This window comes from Chlorocebus sabaeus, chromosome 25, assembly GCF_047675955.1.
Source record: "Chlorocebus sabaeus isolate Y175 chromosome 25, mChlSab1.0.hap1, whole genome shotgun sequence".
Lineage (NCBI taxonomy): Eukaryota > Metazoa > Chordata > Mammalia > Primates > Cercopithecidae > Chlorocebus > Chlorocebus sabaeus.
This window is the reverse complement of record NC_132928.1, coordinates 79,570,090-79,588,743: the sequence shown is the minus strand read 5'-3', so window position 1 is coordinate 79,588,743 and position 18,654 is coordinate 79,570,090. Positions and strand designations below refer to the sequence as shown.

General features: G+C 39.7%; 2 protein-coding genes across 5 annotated transcripts in view; both read left to right on the top strand.

The window, feature by feature from the left end:
- Window positions 1-2,095: 2,095 nt before the first annotated feature.
- Window positions 2,096-18,654, top strand: part of OPN3 (opsin 3) — a 47,319-nt gene continuing 30,760 nt past the window's right edge. Inside the window, exons 1-2 of one of the 4 annotated variants that reach the window (XM_037986075.2) lie at window positions 2,096-2,595; window positions 6,703-6,773. In XM_037986075.2, the coding sequence (XP_037842003.2) occupies window positions 2,223-2,595; window positions 6,703-6,773 (444 nt within the window). In that variant the 5' untranslated portion in view covers window positions 2,096-2,222. Of the gene's footprint in view, window positions 2,596-6,423; window positions 6,532-6,702; window positions 6,774-18,654 lie in introns of those variants that run through there. The other 3 variants (XM_037986074.2, XM_007989938.3, XM_007989937.3) reach the window with 3 other exon arrangements.
- On the top strand, window positions 6,734-14,312 carry CHML (CHM like Rab escort protein). Its single transcript, XM_073011870.1, has one exon. It carries the CDS (start codon window positions 6,734-6,736, stop codon window positions 8,705-8,707), a length of 1,974 nt encoding a protein of 657 aa, XP_072867971.1. The 3' UTR covers window positions 8,708-14,312.

The window sequence follows — 18,654 nt, the reverse complement described above, 5'->3', positions numbered from 1 at the left end:
CATTCCAATCCTAAGATAAACCCCTCCCTGACCAGAGACATGCCAGTCTCGAGATAACCTCCCCTCCGACAAAGACATTCCAACTCCGCAATAAACTTCTCCTCCACGCCGGTGATAAGCTCTCTCACTCTAAAACCTTTAAATACTCTTAGTCTGTAAGAGAGTGTTCCTGACCGAAATCGGCCAGAAGCCCCTCTTAGGTTTATTCTCCCAAATAACCCTGTCTGACTGTTGAGCTGCTATTCGTGTTTCTTTCCTCTTTCTTTAACTGTTACAAACCCCTTCATCCATGTCCCATAGCTCCTTGCTCAGCCTCCTAAGTAGCTGGCACTACAGACATGTACTATCTTGCCTGGCTAATTTTTTATTTTTTGAAGAGTTGGGGGGCAGTTCTCACTTTGTTGCCCAGGCTGGTCTTGAACTCCTGGGCTTAAGCAATCTTACTGCCTCGGCCTCCCAAAGTGCTGGGGTTGCAGGAATGAGCTACCACGCCTGACCCTTAGTTCTTTATGGCATTTGACAGTGGCTGACACCCTACGTATGTATTTATCTAATTTTTGTCTGTTCTCCAAACACTACTGGAATGTAAACTTTATAAGGGCAATGACTCAGCAATGAAGAATGAATAGGAAAAAATATAGTGAGTTCTTCATTCATTCAAATTACTATTTATTGAGAACTTACTGTAGACTAGACACAGAAAACACAGTGGACATTAAACATATAGAACTTGTTAAATAGTTATGTTTTGTTCAACAGTTGTACAAATCTAAAATTAACAATTAAATGTGTATGTGTGTGTGTTTTTAAGGGGTGGATAGGTAGGAAGTCTCACAGATGGCAAGTCCAGAGCACAAGCCTTGAAGGAAAATCAAGGTGTCAAAGGCAGAGCACAGTGCCCCTTAGCTATTGCTCAATGCACCAGGGTGGAGAGCTGCTGCCAGCCTATTAGATCCTCTCTGCAGGGAATTCGGAATGTGGATTGATCCAAGCTAGTCACTCCCTACCGATCTTTCAAACAGGGGTGAGGGGGGTAAATGCCCCCATGAGGAGCAATTTCTTTAGCTTGCACAAACCCTGTGTTCATCACCAGTGTCCGGAACAGTCTTCAGGTGTGGCTGGGGACTGTGATCTTCTTGTAGGGCCTCCTTAGGGATTGTGCAACCACAAAGGCAGAAGCAGCTCTTGCAGAGTGTGATGACGTTCACAACCTATATTTGACTTGTACTATATTCTCATCACTACAGGGGAAGAGCCCAGTGGGAAATGTGTGCTGTTCTAAATATAGCACCTGCCTCCTATACCTGCTAGATTTAGGTTGAATCTTTCACTGCCTGTGAAGGACTTTAGCAGGCCTCGGTGATCAGAAAGATCTATCCACACTTTGGAGCACAGGAAGGACGGTATTGGAAGGCCTCGGGGTCAGCCCAGGGCTTAAAGTCGGTTCCACTAGAATGCCATTTTCAGAGAGTTTTCATCCCAAACTCTCCGAGGGTGGCAGGCTCTTGTATCAGCCCTGGGACATGTGTCCTCTAGCAGTCAGGTAGTTAGGCAGGCACCTGTATATCAATTTGTTGTTTTTCTTCTTAGTTTTCCGGTTTGTAAGACTACCCCGAGCTCTTCAATGTGTTGCTTTTGTTTACACTAAGTGTATGAGGTGGGATGGGCTTCGTAGGCTGGTGGTGGGTTATTACAGCTTCCCAGGAAGGGGAGAAGCCCAATTTCTGCCAGCACGTGGTGGGCGCAGGAGCTTATACTTAGAAATAAATGAATGCATAAGTGAGTGAATGAATATGTCAGTGGACACGAAGCTTTCAAGCTGGGTGCAGGGAGGTGGGGATGTGACGAGCCACCGAGGCTACCCTGCGGCCCTGGCCCCCGGGCTATCCCGCGACACGCGTCCACGCCGACCAGCTGAGGGGGCCCGGCCAGTGGGGGGCGGGGCGCGCTAGCCACGAGGGCGCGCCCGCGGGGTTGGGGCTAAGAGGACGTCCCGGGAGCAGCTGAGCAGCGAGGACGCGCCGCGGGGAGGGGCGGGGCCACCGGGCGCGCCGAGCGGAAGGGGCGGGGAGAGGGCGGGCCCGGCGCGCGGTAGCGCGGGCCCCTCAGTGCACAATGGCCAGAGCCGGCGGCGGAACCCGAGCCCCACCCAGTGCGGAGCGCGCCGCGAGCCCCGCCGCACGCTGAGCGCCTCCGCCCGCCAAGCGCGCCGGCGCCGGGCCATGTACTCGGGGAACCGCAGCGGCGGCCAGGGCTACTGGGACGGCGGCGGGGCCGCGGGCGCTGAGGGGCCGGCGCCGGCGGGGACGCTGAGCCCCGCGCCGCTCTTCAGCCCCGGCACCTACGAGCGCCTGGCGCTGCTGCTGGGCTCCATTGGGCTGCTGGGCGTCGGCAACAACCTGCTGGTGCTCGTCCTCTACTACAAGTTCCAGCGGCTCCGCACTCCCACTCACCTCCTCCTGGTCAACATCAGCCTCAGCGACCTGCTGGTGTCCCTCTTCGGGGTCACCTTTACCTTCGTGTCCTGCCTGAGGAACGGCTGGGTGTGGGACACCGTGGGCTGCGTGTGGGACGGGTTTAGCAGCAGCCTCTTCGGTGAGTTGGACTGGGAGGAGAAGGCAGCCTCCCCTCTGCAAACTTCCACTCCCCGCCCCGCCGCCCGCTCCGTGCGTCCGTCCGTCCGTCCGTCCGCCTGCCCCCAGCCCGCCGCGCACGGCTTCCCGCTCGGCCCCGCGCCCCCGGTCCGACCCCGCCCCGCTCCCCGCTCGCCTCCTGACGCTGCTCGACCCCAGCCGCATGTCCGGTGCCTTCCTCTTCCTCCGCCCCCTCCCGCCCCACGCTGTCCACGACTCCGTTCCTCTGGTCTCTCATCTGCCCCCACATTGACCCCAGACCCCAACCCGTCTCCTTTCTTGTCATTTGTGTTTACCTCCTAAGATCACTCAACAAGGCACGAAACCACGGCTTTTTTACACTTTGAGGAATGAGACGAGGGCCTGTAGAGTCAAGAGATTCAAGAAAAAAAGTGATTAACTCTTTAAAGTTGGAGGGGGTGATGAGATTAGATTCATATACTACTATTTGTTTTCTAAAATGAGAGTGGAAAACTAAAATAGCAATGTGTAAAAAAAAATTTCTCATTAGTACTTGTAAACCTTTGAATGCTTTCTAGGGAGAGAGACAGTTTCATTCAGGTCCTCAGAATGCAAATTGGCATGTGCCCTGTAAGCTATTTTTACTATTTTCCTTCTTATAGATGGGTTCCAGCGCACCACAATCTCGGGTGAGATTACACATGGTTCAGCCAGTACCATCTCAGGTGAACAAATACTGTAATTAGCTCTGCAGTCGGTAGATTTCATTAAAGTAGAACTTGATTGTTGAAGATTTATTTCGACAATACTCTTCTTATGGAAGATTTAAGTTTCACTGAGACATGATGTTTTGAAGGATGATCAACAACTCAGCAAATCGTTGAAGAAAGCGTAGGAAAGAAATTATTTTTTGCATGCCTCAGGAATTTCATTTGTAGGGAGATTTGAAATAGAAATGTGTATTTCTCAAGGCTTAAAGTTCCTTTTTTAAATCCGGAAATCCATTGATACTTTATTGCTTTTATATTGGTAGGTTTGGAAGAACAAAATCTTTGTAGAATTATCAAAAGTATTTTCTTATTCAGTAACCTCTATGCTATGACAAACCCAAATATTATATTTGTAATGATTCCTTTTTTGGAGTTTTGAAGGAAATAGAAAATGTAGATTTATTTGATTGCTTCAGAGGTTATATTTTCCTCCCCGCCCCTCATAAGCTTTAATCTGATAATTTCATTTGAACAAACATTTGAAATTTAGGGAGGGGGACTGTAAGTGTATGTAGGTTGTGATATGGATGGCTATGGGATTACACTCCTTATATTAATTTAAAAATACCTATCAGGCAATTTATTTGGCAATGCTAAGAAGGTTATTCAAGCCCAAGCCGAAAGTATCATCAGTAGTGTTCTCCGGGGTAGTCAACAGGTGTTTGTTCAGACATCAAAGTTCTTTTTTCCTCGAAGTGCCTTTTCTGTGCTGGAAAATTCTATTTTCATTCCCGGGAGTTTGAACACAAGGGTGTACTGAGGTCTTTATAAGTGCTAGCTGTCATCCACCCTCTTCCTCACCTCTTTCCTCTGCTGACCCCACCCTCATGTGTCTCCTAGTCACTTCTCCCTTCCTGTTTTTCTTCTTCACCATCCCTCTTAGGGTCCCAACCCAGTGATTTTCTAAGTTCACTTAGGTTTTTGCCTAAGTGCTGCCCTGTTTTTCAGGGCATTTAGTGCTTTCAACCATGACTTTCTCCCTGTTTTTAATGTAGAGGTGGAAACTCTGGGGTAAGAGATTCAGAGACTTTTAAGCCCTGGGGGGCAAGTTAGTAGTGAAGTTACTACAGAGTTTAAAAAGTTTTTAGCAAAGACAATTCCTTTGCCTGTAGTGAATTCCAGAGTTTGTGCTAGATCCAGGTTAAGGATGAAGAAAAGGAGGGCACTTCCTGCATAGTTATCCCTGAGCTAGAACTACCTAACAGTGGAGTATTGAAGGGGAGGACATTTAAAAATGAGGGAAGTAGTTTCTTGATGCAGAGGCTTTTGGAGAGGCTTGCCCTATCTGTTGGAAAGACCATTGGCCTGATGGCACAAGAGTGGGTCCTGTTCCTGATCCTGCGGCTCATGTATTGTGTGGGCTTTCCCAAGTCACTTAATCTCTCCAGCCATCAGTTCTCTCATCTCTATTATTGGGTAGTTCAGCTTAATGCTCTGTAAGGTCATCCTACTTGGTTTGCATTTTGATGACTTCTTTGATATCTGTAGGTTAGAGCTTGCCTGATGTTAGTGCTTATTGACTGTGTCTTCTGCTCTTACTCCTACCCTGAGCCCTATCTTTCTAAGCCAAGAAGCAGCATATACTATGGTTACACCTCTTCAGATACCATCATAGATTCAGTCTCCCTCTTCACACCCTGCTGGAAGAAGCAGAATAAGTAATTCAGACATACTTAAATTTATACTTGAGTGGGCCAGGCAACTGTTTCATTCTGTACTTAGTTCCTGGCTTCTTAGGGAATGCCAAAAATGAGTGGAATCCTTGATATTTTTGAGACAGAGGCTTTGACTAGACAGGACTGTTAGGGTTGCCATTTTAGTTAAACTAAAGGTCTGTGCCCTACGCAATTTAAGTTCCAATTGAATGGCTTGTTTTACCAATATCCAGGATTATTAGTCATCTTGGCCTAGACAGGTCTAGCTTGTACTGATTTATATTTCAGTAGGTTTAACAGTAGTGAAAACCAGAGCTCAAACCAGTGCAATGATGAATGTTAGAAAGTTTAGCAGTAATGTGTATGTAATACTTCAGCCTAAAGACTTTCAGGTGAGTATGCTCTTCAGTACCTTGGTCGTTCTACCTCTGGCCACACGTGGCATCACACGGATGTCTTCTGCACATGGAGTGTAACCAGCATTATGCTCAAAGTTAACAGGAGAGCCTTTTTTTTTTTCCTTACCCTTCAAAAATAAGAACAAACAACATTAGTCTTGGCAGAGGATGTTTACATAGACCTTTTGCTTGGGATAGAGATTCAGGGTTGCAGAGACAGTGGCAAAATGCAAACATCACTGTATTCAAATGTTAGAAGTAGGCATTATTTATGTTAAGATATTTTAATATGAAACCAGGAGTTTTCCTTTTTTACTTACGTACTTTTTTCCTTTTTTACTTAAACACTTATATGCATGTGTACATTCATATACATATTTTTAATATATAGGTTTTCCTCAGGCCTATTCTGTTATGAGCCTAAATATTTTTAAATGGCCGGTTGTTTTACTGAATTAATCCTTTTATAATAATCTCACTAGTAATTGAGTAGAAATAGTCTCATGTTGCTATCATGAGATCCTAAGGTGGTTGTGGCATGAAAAGGTCTTATATTCACCTATTCGGGAATCACACACAGACTGTAATGGCCACAGAAATATTTTTAATCATGGCAGTATGTACATAATGTATAATCTGTTTCTATAAACAATGGAGCCATACGTTCCTTTTAGTCTAAGCTCACAGCTCTGTATAGATTTATTCACATGATAGTTTTCTTAAAAGCTAAAGTTATAGAATTGTATTATGTTATTTCTTCTTTATTTTTGTGGAACATTATGTTCATTCTCTATTACTATGTTGCCTGATTCTTGGGAGGGCTGTTATAGCTCTATTGTCCATTTTCAAGAAATTAGAAAATATGTGAGAAAGCATTTAAGACATGCTTTGTGGAGGTTTATGTCCAAATAAGAAGTCATACTCCAATGGATTGTCATTGTTGCATGAAATTATTTTTCTCTTATATTGTTTACAATGTATTCTTTCTTGAATTTTCTTCTTTCAGAGAAGAGTTCCAGTCACAAATGCATATATGATGCATTTTGACATTTACTGCTAAGATGAAATACAGAAATGAAACCACACATCCATTTTAGTATTCTCAGATGTGATTAGATGTACTTGCTCATGTTTTTATGCTACTGACTTATAAGGAAAAAAATATATTTTAAAAGGGTAACTGTTAAACAGCTAGGACCTGCAACTTCATTGCTTCTGGGATAAACTGGAACATCAGAAGGACAGATTTTATTGCAGCATAATCACACCTCATTTCTTTCATCAGCAACTGTCACCAGCCGCTTTTACTTCCTAGAATGGCGGACAGTCTTCCCACAGAGTTTGATGTGGTTATAATAGGGACAGGTTTGCCCGAATCCATCCTTGCAGCTGCATGTTCAAGAATTGGTCAGAGGGTTCTGCATATTGATTCAAGAAGTTACTATGGAGGCAACTGGGCTAGTTTCAGCTTTTCAGGATTGCTAACCTGGTTGAAGGAGCATCAGCAAAACAATGACATTGGGGAAGAAAGTACTGTTGCATGGCAGGACCTGATCCATGAAACAGAAGAAGCCATCTCTCTTCGCAAGAAGGATGAAACTATCCAACACACAGAAGCTTTTTGTTATGCCAGTCAGGATATGGAGGACAATGTTGAAGAAGTTGGTGCTCTGCAGAAAAATCCTTCTTCAGGGGTGTCTGGTACCTTCACTGAAGTTCTGGATTCTGCAGGCTTGCCTGAAGACAGCCAGTCATCATATTTTAATAGCGATGAAATGTCTGCCAAACACACTCAGAAAAGTGATGGAGAGATTTCACTAGAAGTAACTGATGTAGAGGAATCAGTGGAGAAGGAAAAGTATTGTGGAGATAAAACTTGTATGCACACAGTTTCAGATAAAGATGGAAATAAAGATGAAAGCAAATCTACAGTAGAAGATAATGCCAATCAACCAATTAGAAATAGGATTACTTACCTTCAAATAGTTAAAGAAGGGAGGAGGTTTAATATTGATTTGGTATCAAAACTGCTGTATTCTCAAGGATTACTAATTGATCTTTTAATCAAATCAGATGTTAGTCGTTATGTAGAATTTAAAAATGTCACTAGGATTCTTGCATTTCGGGAAGGAAAGGTAGAACAAGTGCCTTGTTCCAGAGCAGATGTCTTTAATAGCAAGGAACTCACCATGATTGAAAAGAGGATGCTAATGAAATTTCTCACATTTTGTTTAGAGTATGAACAACATCCTGATGAATACGAAGCTTTCAGGCAGTGTTCATTTTCAGAATACTTAAAAACTAAAAAACTAACTCCCAACCTTCAACATTTTGTACTGCACTCGATTGCAATGACATCAGAATCATCTTGCACTACAACAGATGGCCTTAACGCAATTAAAAACTTCCTTCAGTGTCTTGGACGGTTTGGCAACACTCCCTTTTTATTTCCCTTGTATGGCCAAGGAGAAATTCCGCAGTGTTTCTGTAGGATGTGTGCAGTTTTTGGTGGAATCTATTGTCTTCGTCATAAAGTACAATGCTTTGTAGTCGACAAAGAATCTGGACGATGTAAAGCAATTATAGATCACTTTGGTCAAAGAATAAATGCTAAATATTTTATTGTGGAAGACAGTTACCTTTCTGAGGAAACATGCTCAAATGTGCAGTATAAGCAGATCTCTAGGGCAGTACTCATTACAGATCAGTCTATACTAAAGACAGATTCAGATCAGCAGACTTCCATTCTGATAGTTCCTCCAGCAGAGCCAGGAGCTTGTGCTGTACGGGTCACAGAATTATGTTCTTCAACCATGACATGCATGAAGGACACCTATCTGGTACATTTGACATGTTCATCTTCTAAAACAGCAAGAGAAGACTTAGAATCAGTGGTGAAGAAATTATTCACTCCATATACTGAAACAGAAATAAACAAGGAAGAACTTACAAAGCCAAGACTCTTGTGGGCTCTTTATTTTAATATGAGAGATTCCTCGGGAATCAGCAGAAGCTCATATAATGGCTTGCCTTCCAATGTTTATGTCTGCTCTGGGCCTGACTGTGGCCTGGGAAATGAGCATGCCGTCAAGCAAGCTGAAACACTTTTCCAGGAGATCTTTCCAACTGAAGAATTCTGCCCTCCACCTCCAAATCCAGAAGACATTATCTTTGATGGCGATGATAAGCAGCCAGAGTCTCCTGGAACCAATAATGTAATAGTGGCCAAACTAGAGTCCTCTGAGGAAAGCAAAAACCAAGAAAGCCCAGAGAAGCACCTTCAAAATTAGAAAAGAGCAATCTGGAAATGCTGTTTTGGACCTCCTTCATGGCATCAGAATATTCTCATTTAAAGGACAGTTTCCCATATGAGTAATTAGAAGTGGTTATATATGTTGAATGCTATGCAGATGTTGTCTTTAACTCTCAGACATTCAGCATTGAGTATCTTTGTTAAACTATCAATGAGTGATTTATTGATTATTGAACATTTTGTTTAGAATGGGCTACATGACCCATAATCTTAAAACAGAGTTAGCTGTATTTTAGTATTGGGTATGTATGTAAGGGTTCAGAGTTAGCTGTATTTTAGTATTGGGTATGTATGTAAGGGTTCCATATTAACAACTCAGCTTAAAGGTAATGTTGTATTTGTTAATGATCTTCAGATTTTATCTTTGTCTACAGAACAATTAGTAATACCCAAGTAATATTTTAATTACTTTCGCAGCTATTATAGTTGCTGCGGCCTGTTCGAATAGTGAAACACACACAAATGGTAAATTATGTGGATCTTTTGCATATAATATAAATGTATAGACATGGTGGTAGGAATAGCAACTAATACAAATGCCAATATGATAATAAAATATGTCTATAATCGTTAAAAGATTAGCTTTGCATGATCCTTTATTCATTGTGAAGGTCTGAAGTTTATAATACCCACTTCACTCTTGTAACTGATGAGGCAATGACGCCATCACAGTGTTCTAATTTACAAAAAGAATTGGAGTTCAATTAGTGGTTGAAAAACTCATTTTGGGGAGGTTGATTGCAAAGAAAATTTGAAGGATAAGATTTATTCTCATTTAATACTTCAGAAAATTTCTGCAGAGCCCTGCTTTGGCACTTAAAGAGCTTCCAACAAGTAACTTAGACCAAAAGGAAAAATGAAGTGCCCCAGGAGAAGATACTTCAGAAGGGCTGTTCTGAAATTCCTAAGGAGAAACAGAGTGAAGCCTTTTTAACCTGGGATTACAGATAGTTATAAAACCCTCTATAAATAGATTACCCAAGGTTTTTCAGTGAGAGTGAAACCTACCACCTTGTTGGCTCTACCACTTTAATTAATATTACTAACATAACTGATAGGAATGAATCAAAGGAAGATTTACCATGCCCTTTTGGTTGTGTCCCACTTCACAAATTGTGAAGCAACAACCTTCTGTCATCTCTCTTGCCTCTTAGCTGTTATCTAGAGTATAGAAACTTTTTTTCTCCCAGAACCACCCAACATCATAAAACTGGTAGTACTCTAATGGTAAAAACCTGTGGAGCTGTCAGAAGACATGAACTTGCTTTTCCTCTAGTCCAGTTTCCATTCCTCAGGCAGAGAATGATGATCCTTGTGACAGTTTTTGCTCTGAAACAGCATTTATCATGTGCTTGGTACTTAGTATTATGCTTGCTTATGACAGTTTCTCAGCAATCCTGTGAGGCAGATTTGCATATACCTTCTGTATTAGTCTGTTCTCATGCTGCTGATGAAGATATACCTGAGATGGTAATTTATAAAGAAAAAGGTTTAATGGACTTATAGTTCCATGTGGCTGGGGAGACCTCACAATCATGGTGGAAGGTGAAAGGCATGTCTTACATGGCAGTGGACAAGAGAGAATGAGAACTAAATGAAAAGGGAAACCCCTTTTAAAACCATCAGATACCGTGAGACTTATTTACTACCATGAGAACAGTATGGGGGAAACAACCCCATGATTCAGTTATCTCCAACCAGGTTCCTCCCACAATACGTGGGAATTATAGGAGCTGCAATTCAAGATGAGATTTGAGTGGGGACACAGCCAAACCATATCACCTTCAAAGAAGAAATAGAGAATTATTAGTAATTTGCTCAGAATCTGGTATGTGGAAGAGCCAACATGGGGACCCAGTCTTTTGTGATTCTAAAACCTTTGATCTTTCTACTAACATTCACTGTTAGAAGAGTGTAGGCACTGCAGGAGAAAGAAAAAGTGCCCACAAAAATTAGTCGAGCATTGCTGGGGTGGAAAAGCACACACTGGTCCTGCAGCTTATTGAATCAGAGAAATGTGAAGATTAAGATGAACTAAACAAATGTATTTTAGAGCATGGATCTCACTGAAGCAGAATTTGGCTAAGGTTTAAGAAAATGTTCTTCAGTAACACATCTCTTGATCTGAAGATCATGTTATAAAAAATATTACCAGGCCAAAATTTGTTCGGAATACACTCATGTTTTGCTCCTCTACATGTGAAGAAAATGAGACCAGACAGATTTAAGTAATTGACAACTTACTTAAAGTAGCAAAGTCATGGATTGTATTGACTTTTAAAATATAGTAAAGTCATATTTAAATTTTATCCTAAAGTTTAAATCTATCAAAACAACTGAAATACTTGAAATAGACCTATAAAATAGTAATTAAAATGAGAAGTACATAAGATGATAAATAAAATGACGGTGAAGGTATTCCAGATCTACCGAAAAGATTTTCAGTATCACAAATTATTCATAAGAAATTGAGGAAAGGAACAATGAGAAGTTGCAAAAGATGGTATAGCTGAATATAATAGAAATAGGAAAAATTAGTCCAAAATAAAGGTTGATTTAAAAATGAAGAAAATGAATATACTTCTTACTGAATACAAAATAAATGGGAAATGAGAAGTTATACCAATAAAAACATTTAAAAATTTAGGGGATATTATAACTCAGTATAATTTTCTGACAGGTTGGATTTTGACCCTAATGGACTCGCTGGTGAACTTTTTTTTTTTTTTTTTTTTTTTTTTGAGACAGAGTCTGGCTCTGTCCCCCAGGCTGGAGTGCAGTGGCCGGATCTCAGCTCACTGCAAGCTCCGCCTCCCGGGTTTATGCCATTCTCCTGCCTCAGCCTCCGGAGTAGCTGGGACTACAGGCACCTGCCACCTCGCCCGACTAGTTTTTTGTATTTTTTAGTAGAGACGAGGTTTCACTGGGTTAGGCAGGATGGTCTCGATCTCCTGACCTCGTGATCCGCCCGTCTCGGCCTCCCAAAGTGCTGGGATTACAGGCTTGAGCCACCGCGCCTGGCCTGCTGGTGAACTTTTAAAAATGTTTAAATAATGTCTATCCATCTATCATAAAAGACAATATGCTTCAGATTGTCTTTTGAGGCAAATATGTTCTCAATACTAAAAGACATTTTTAGAAGGATTTTATTCTCAACATGCAAAATGCAGAATGAAATATTGGCAAACAATAGAGCAAATAATTTACTATCACTCAGGATTATAAGGCTGGTGTTCAGCAGAACAGCCATTAAATCAGCATCAACAGAACACATGGTAAAAATCCAAAGTATTAACTACAGATAACTTTTCAAAAATTAATCATTCACCCTTGATTCAATTATTTCTGGCAATGATTTCATAGACTTCTTGGAGTCTGTTAAGTACTTAAACCAAGAACTACTACTATTCCTACTGGGAAAACAAACATTCCTCAAGTGGAATGTAAACAGTGTTGGCACCATTTTTATATATGGTTAAAGAAACCTGTCATTGCAGTAAAAGCCAGCGTTCACAAAATGAGGAAGATAAGGAAGGAAAGTAGCATAAATATTTTCTATTAACATGGCTTTACAACTGCTTAAACTTACAGAAATATACTCACAATAAAAGACTAATTCAAGAAGTTGCAGGATATAAAATTTTTTAAAATATCATTTCCACATCTCAACAGTGACAAACTGCAACTTAAAAAGTGTTTGGTTATTAATATATATGAGACTTTTAAAGAAAGTTATATAACTACATTGAGATAAATTAAGAAAGATGCCTAAATAGAAGCAAGTTTAAGGAGCTATATTTTTAAAAATGAGCAAACTCCCATGGGAGCCATGCTGGTGTAATGGAAAAGTAGTACATGGGGAGATGGGGAGTTTTTTGAAAACTAGAATTACAGTTCTCATTTCACTACTTAGCAGTTGTATACTCTTGGGAAAGTCACTCTTAGTATCTATTTCACCATCTACAGAGTAGAAATACTTCACAGAATTATTGTGAGGATTAAGTTAGATAGTGTGTATTAAAATACAAAGCTACATCCAAAGGAATGCCAATATGCGACATTAGTATGAAATTTACTACAGTTCATTTAACATTCCAACTGGTTGCTGTGTGTGTAATGTGGCATAATTGTAATAAATTATTTAGGAAAGCAAGCAAAGATGTAAGTTGTTTTAATTTAGGGGGAAAAAATGGGAGTCTTGCCTCCAAATCCTTAAAACATGCTATTAAGCAACCTTTCTGAATATTCTGTGGTGCCAAGAATAAAGTTTAACTAAAACTAATAAACCAATGGAAAGAAAGAAATATTAATAACTGCTGGTGAAAAGACTAGCTAGATGCCAGTGTGGAAAGATGAGACCCACTTTACATATGATATTCCAAATAAATTAAATGTTAAGTATAAAAAGAAAAATAAAGACTACGAGTCTCACACCAATAGTGGTACAAAGGAACTTCATGGCAATTGATAAGGTAGATGAACTAAGAGAAAAAATTTTAAATGTGTAGTAAATAGGAAAAAGACAAAACAAGATGGAATTTAAAAGAAGCTATTTGCATTACACATGGATGCACTCAATTTTTGTAAAACTATATAGATATCCATAAGGGTTTGTACTTTTAGGCAAATTTATAAAGAGATCATGTATACATGATACAAAAAATCAATTCTTTGAATGGTATTCAAATTTCTTAATATTAAAAATGCAACTTTGACTTAGTTCATGCTATTGTATTAGCAAAATTGTTTTAATTGCATGTGTCCTCATAGCAGCAGCATTGTATATTAGTAGCCTTTTAAGAGAACTATGTAGAAGACTATAATATAAAAAGGGCTTTATAACCGATCTATCTTTTGACATACTCACTTTGAGTGGCATATGCCTGGGAATATATTTAAAAGAAAGAAAAACTATTTGTACAAAGGTTTCTAGCAATTCCACTCAGATAACCGTTTTTTTTTGTTTGTTTGTTTTGAGACAGAGTCTTGCTCTCTCACCCTGGCTAGAGTGCAGTGGCGTGATCTCGGCTCACTGCAAGCTCTGCCTCCCGGGTTCACACCATTCTCCTGCCTCAGCCTCCCGAGTAGCTGGGACTACAGGTGCACGCCACCACGCCTGGCTAATTTTTTGTATTTTTAGTAGAGACGGGGTTTCACCGTGTTGGCCAGGATGGTCTCGATCTCCTGACCTTGTGATCCTCCCGCCTAGGCCTCCCAAAGTGCTGGGATTACAGGCGTGAGCCACCGTGCCCGGCCTCACTCGGATAACTTTAAGAGGGAAAAAGCCCAACAACTGGGAAATGGTTAAGTAAATTTTGGTGTATTGCTAGTGCTATCACAGAATGTTATATAGCCATTAAATAATATTGATATATGTAAAATTGTATGCAAAAAAGTGTGAGATTCAAAAATGTTAATAAGAACATAAATTATGTTTACTGATATATATGAAAATTTAGGTCTACATTGAAAAGAACCAGAAGATAACATGTAATTCACTTCAGTTTAACATTAGGGGTTCTTTATTTTTCTTCTGTTAAATATTGATGTATGCAATAAAAAATAAAAGATTAATTGGTAAAGTGGTTTACTGAACTGGTGAGAAAATTCCTGATTTCTTAGAAGTTTCTAAAATTCTATTTTAAGTTAAAATATACATTTCTAGGTGTTAAAAAAAGATCATCTTCAAATATGTGTGGCAGAAAGTTTTACAAATCTTGGTGGGAGGGAATTCTTGGTCAAGATGGACTTCATAATTTATTTGTTCTTAGTTGATCACCCTTGAGGAATAGTAATAGAAATATTAGTAATACATTCTAGGACATAGGCATGAAGACATCATATACTAATTAAAATATGCCCCTAAGTGCAAACATGTCACTTGGGAATCTTAAAAGCCATGGATTCGTAGATGTGACCAAACCTTGTTTGCAGAGAGACCTGTGCGAAGGCCAGATCTCAGGACTGAGGATGTGACAGACCCTTTCTTCCAGTCAGCCTGAGAGATCCAAATCAAGGTGATTTAATTTAATAAACATCCATTGAACACCTGCTGGGGGTTATGAATTGGCATTATTCTGGGAAATTAGAAATATAAAAATAAGTGCTCTGTACCTGACAAACATTCTGTTGGAATGTTTACCTTAAGGTAAGGTCATTTTACCTTAATGAGCATTTAAGACATTTTTTACCTATTTCACTCCCCACTGTAACTAGCACTTCCTGTTTCCTGGCAAAAGAAAAAACAAAACAGAAGTCTCTGCCTTGTGCATGGCATCCCTTTTAAAAGGTGCCAAAACTTACTACACAGTTGAAAACAGGTGGCTTAAAGGTTAAAAGCCGAATCATTTAACACTCTCCGAAATCTATTTCGGATGACATTCAGTGAGTTAAGTTTTTCAGATTAATTGGAAATTTTTTCTTTTTCCTGGAGAAGGAGCCAAGATGAGCTCCAGGGGATTGAGTCCAGGAGCCCAGGACATCAAGGGCTTAGGTAGAGGAAGTATAAAGAAATTAGATCATAAAGTTTCAATACCAAGAAATTCTGATTAAGATTAATTTTATTTGCCTTCATCTCGATGGATTAAGTGAAAGTCATGCTCCTATTGCATGGAGGTAGCTGCTTCCTCTGAAGATTTTCAGATTTTTATTTTAGTATTTTTACCTCCATTATAAAGAGGCATTTGTAGTGTAGTTCATTTCGTTTTAACCAACAACCAGATGTATTCACATTTCAACAGCAGGGGACACAGTACTTCCAGCTTTCTGTAAGGCGTGAACAGTACAGAAACTGAGTGATTCACCTGAAAGAATTTGGCTATAACAAAAATACATGACCACAGTTCTGCTCCAGCATTTGTGGGTATGCTTTCTTCCTGACAACTACATTTTCTTATGTGATCCTCAGGACAACCATGTAAGGTAAGAAAGGGCAGGTATTTGTACCAGTTTTTTTTGTAGATAAAACCTGGAGGAGTTAAGTGACTTACCTGGACTCTCCTACTTTGTATTTAGACCCATTAATGGGAAATGAAATGCTACTGTTTTGCCTTGCTTGCATCTCAAGAGTGATTTATTACATGTAAGAATATATAACACATAAAGCACTATTTAAAAAGCGGTGGCTTCTGGAACTTTAGAATAGATTGACTTTTCAACAAATAGCAAAATAATCCTATAAATTACAATTTGTGTAATTATAATCAAATGGGCCAACTGTGATTGAGAGAGGAGAAGGGAGTTACTAAGTTCACTCCTGAAATCAGAAAAACAGTTTCTTTATTCTGATATGTCAAGAGCTTAAAATCTTTGTATATAATACCTTCATTGGTCCCTGCTGATGTCCTATGATTCCTGGCATTTGCTTGTTGCTAAATATGTATTTAATTCTAATACACTCTGGACAGCTATTTAATAATAAAGGCATACATATCAGAGGAGTGACTGGATTCAGAGGTGCAGGGTTGACAGAGTGTAGCAGGAAGATGAATACCTGATTATAATTCAGTCAGAATGAGATACATATGTAGGCATTTTATAGTTTTAAATAATCCTTGAGGATACTAGTACAGTGTGTTTTATGCCAGTTCTTTTTATTACACATCATATAATTAAAGCCCTTGAGTTCTCTATTTCTGCTCATTTGAGACTTCTACCTGTTGCTTATTCATCTCTGACATAAAAATAAGTATTACCCAGTATGGGGAAACTTTATTTTTTATCATTAAGTTAATTTTACTATATTTGTAAGTTAAATTTACAGTTAAAGCTTGTGTAACCATTGCAGTATTTTACCAACTATAAAGGAAAAATTTGGGGGAATGCACTGGCTGAGAAGGTGCTTGGAGTCTTGTTTTTAGGCAATTAATACAATGAATTTCCTAAAACGATTTAAGCGAAGTATTATGGAGAAACGAGCTGTACATTGTTCTGTTCTCATTTTATAACTACATAACATTATTTGTAATGGCCCCTGCTGTTGAAACCTAAGTACCAACCAGATACTAAAAGTAAAAAAGCAAAAGATGAGAATTGCACTGGAAATAGTTTGGCAGGAGATTGTAATCTCCTTTCAAACAAAGTCTATGTGTGTGGTACCTCTGCATTCCCTGCAATTGCCTATATATCACAGGTATCTCCAAAACGATTTGCTAATTGAAAGACCAGCTAGCAGTTTCCAGTGGCTCTTTTCTTCTCTGTCATCCTCTTGCCTTCACACTCTTCTAGGTTCCAACCTGAGGAACAGAGGACTGCTAGGACCCATCTCTGGTAAACTATATTGCAATCATAGTCCTGGCTTCTTGTATTATTAGTATAGATCATTAGTTTTAGGGTAAGTCTATATGAGTCAATAAAGCTACTTAAAAATAGTGCACATTTAAATATAAGGGGTTCCATCTAAATAATTTTGCTAATTTTCTCCCATTAAGGCAGTGATTCTTATACCAGAGCGTTTGGCCTTTTATTGGCAAAGTCTGGAGACATTCTAGTTTTCACGTCTGGGAATCAGATGCTACTGGCATTGAGTGGGTAGAGGGCAGGGGTGTTGTTCAACATTCTGCAATGTGCAGGTCAGCTCCCTCAACAAAGAACTATCCAGCCGCAAATATCGATAAGTGCCAAGTTGAGAAAAACTGCACTAGAGCAAGTGTTGATTATTCATAAGGAGTCTGCTTTCCTCCTTAGGTTTTCTGACCCCTATCAGTGCTTCTTCAACAGGGTCATTGTTGATGGAAACTGCTGTCTTTGCTGCTCCCGTATAGGTCCCCCAGGTCCCCACTCCTTCCCTCACCAATCCACAGTGGCTTCCTTCTGGTGGTTTATTATAACACAGATTCCAAAACAAAAGTCGGAGATTTAGAGAATATTTTTCATCCTGCCCCAGTTTGGTATAGGTTAGAAATTTGCAAATTTTTGTATTTTCAAAATACTTTTATCCAGAAATACAGTTCCTCTGCAAAGCAATTATATTAGTAGAAATGAGAAGCAATCTTTCTATGCATGGCAACTACCTCAAACTCAATGTAAAAACATTTTAGCATACTGTTTTTGGAAGGTGTGCTATTCACTTGACAGACTATTGGCATATTAATAAAATTACACGTATATAACAATATTATGGCTTCAGAGAAGCCTATTCAAGACTAAATAAACCATCCATAATTGTACACACATTTGCGCTCACTGGTGGTTCACCAAGCAATGAGATAGGCAGCAGCTTGGCATTTTGTAGATGGGTATTAACTATAGAAAATACTTAATTGCAATGAAATGAGTCAGTATGCTTAACGCAGATAAAAACTTTAACTAGATACTGCCAAGTGAAGCATAGGGTTCAATACAATGTAATATTTGTTGAGCAAGAACCATGTCCCAGTTTCTGTGCTAGACTCTGGGATACAGTGATGAAATTGTAACTAACACTTAGCACTAACTGGATGCCAAGTACTGTTCTCCTTGCTTGCTATATTTATTTTATGTTATCCTCATGAAAACCCAATTGGGTAGGTATTTTATTATCTCCATTTTGTAGACGGGTAAACAATGTGAAGACAAAGAGCTTGACCAAGATCACACAGCTGGTAAGTGGTAGAAGTGGGCTTCAAACCCAGGCAGTTTGATTCCATCACCCCTAAGCTTAGTGCACATGCTATACTGAGATGTGATGTGGTGCCTTTGGAGGTGTCTGGTGAAGTCCAGGAACACTAGTAACTGTTTATGTGCCAGGAACTGTTCTGATTTCTTCACACATTTTGTCTCCATTTTTAAAGCAACTCTGTGAGGTAAGTACTAACGTTTCCATATGTAGATGAGAAATAAGGCTCAGTAACTCTCTGAAAGTCAGAATCTGTGAGTACTGGAACACTCAAGCTATTGGGCCTGACATTGATGCACAATTAACCACTATATTAATCAGGCTGTGAT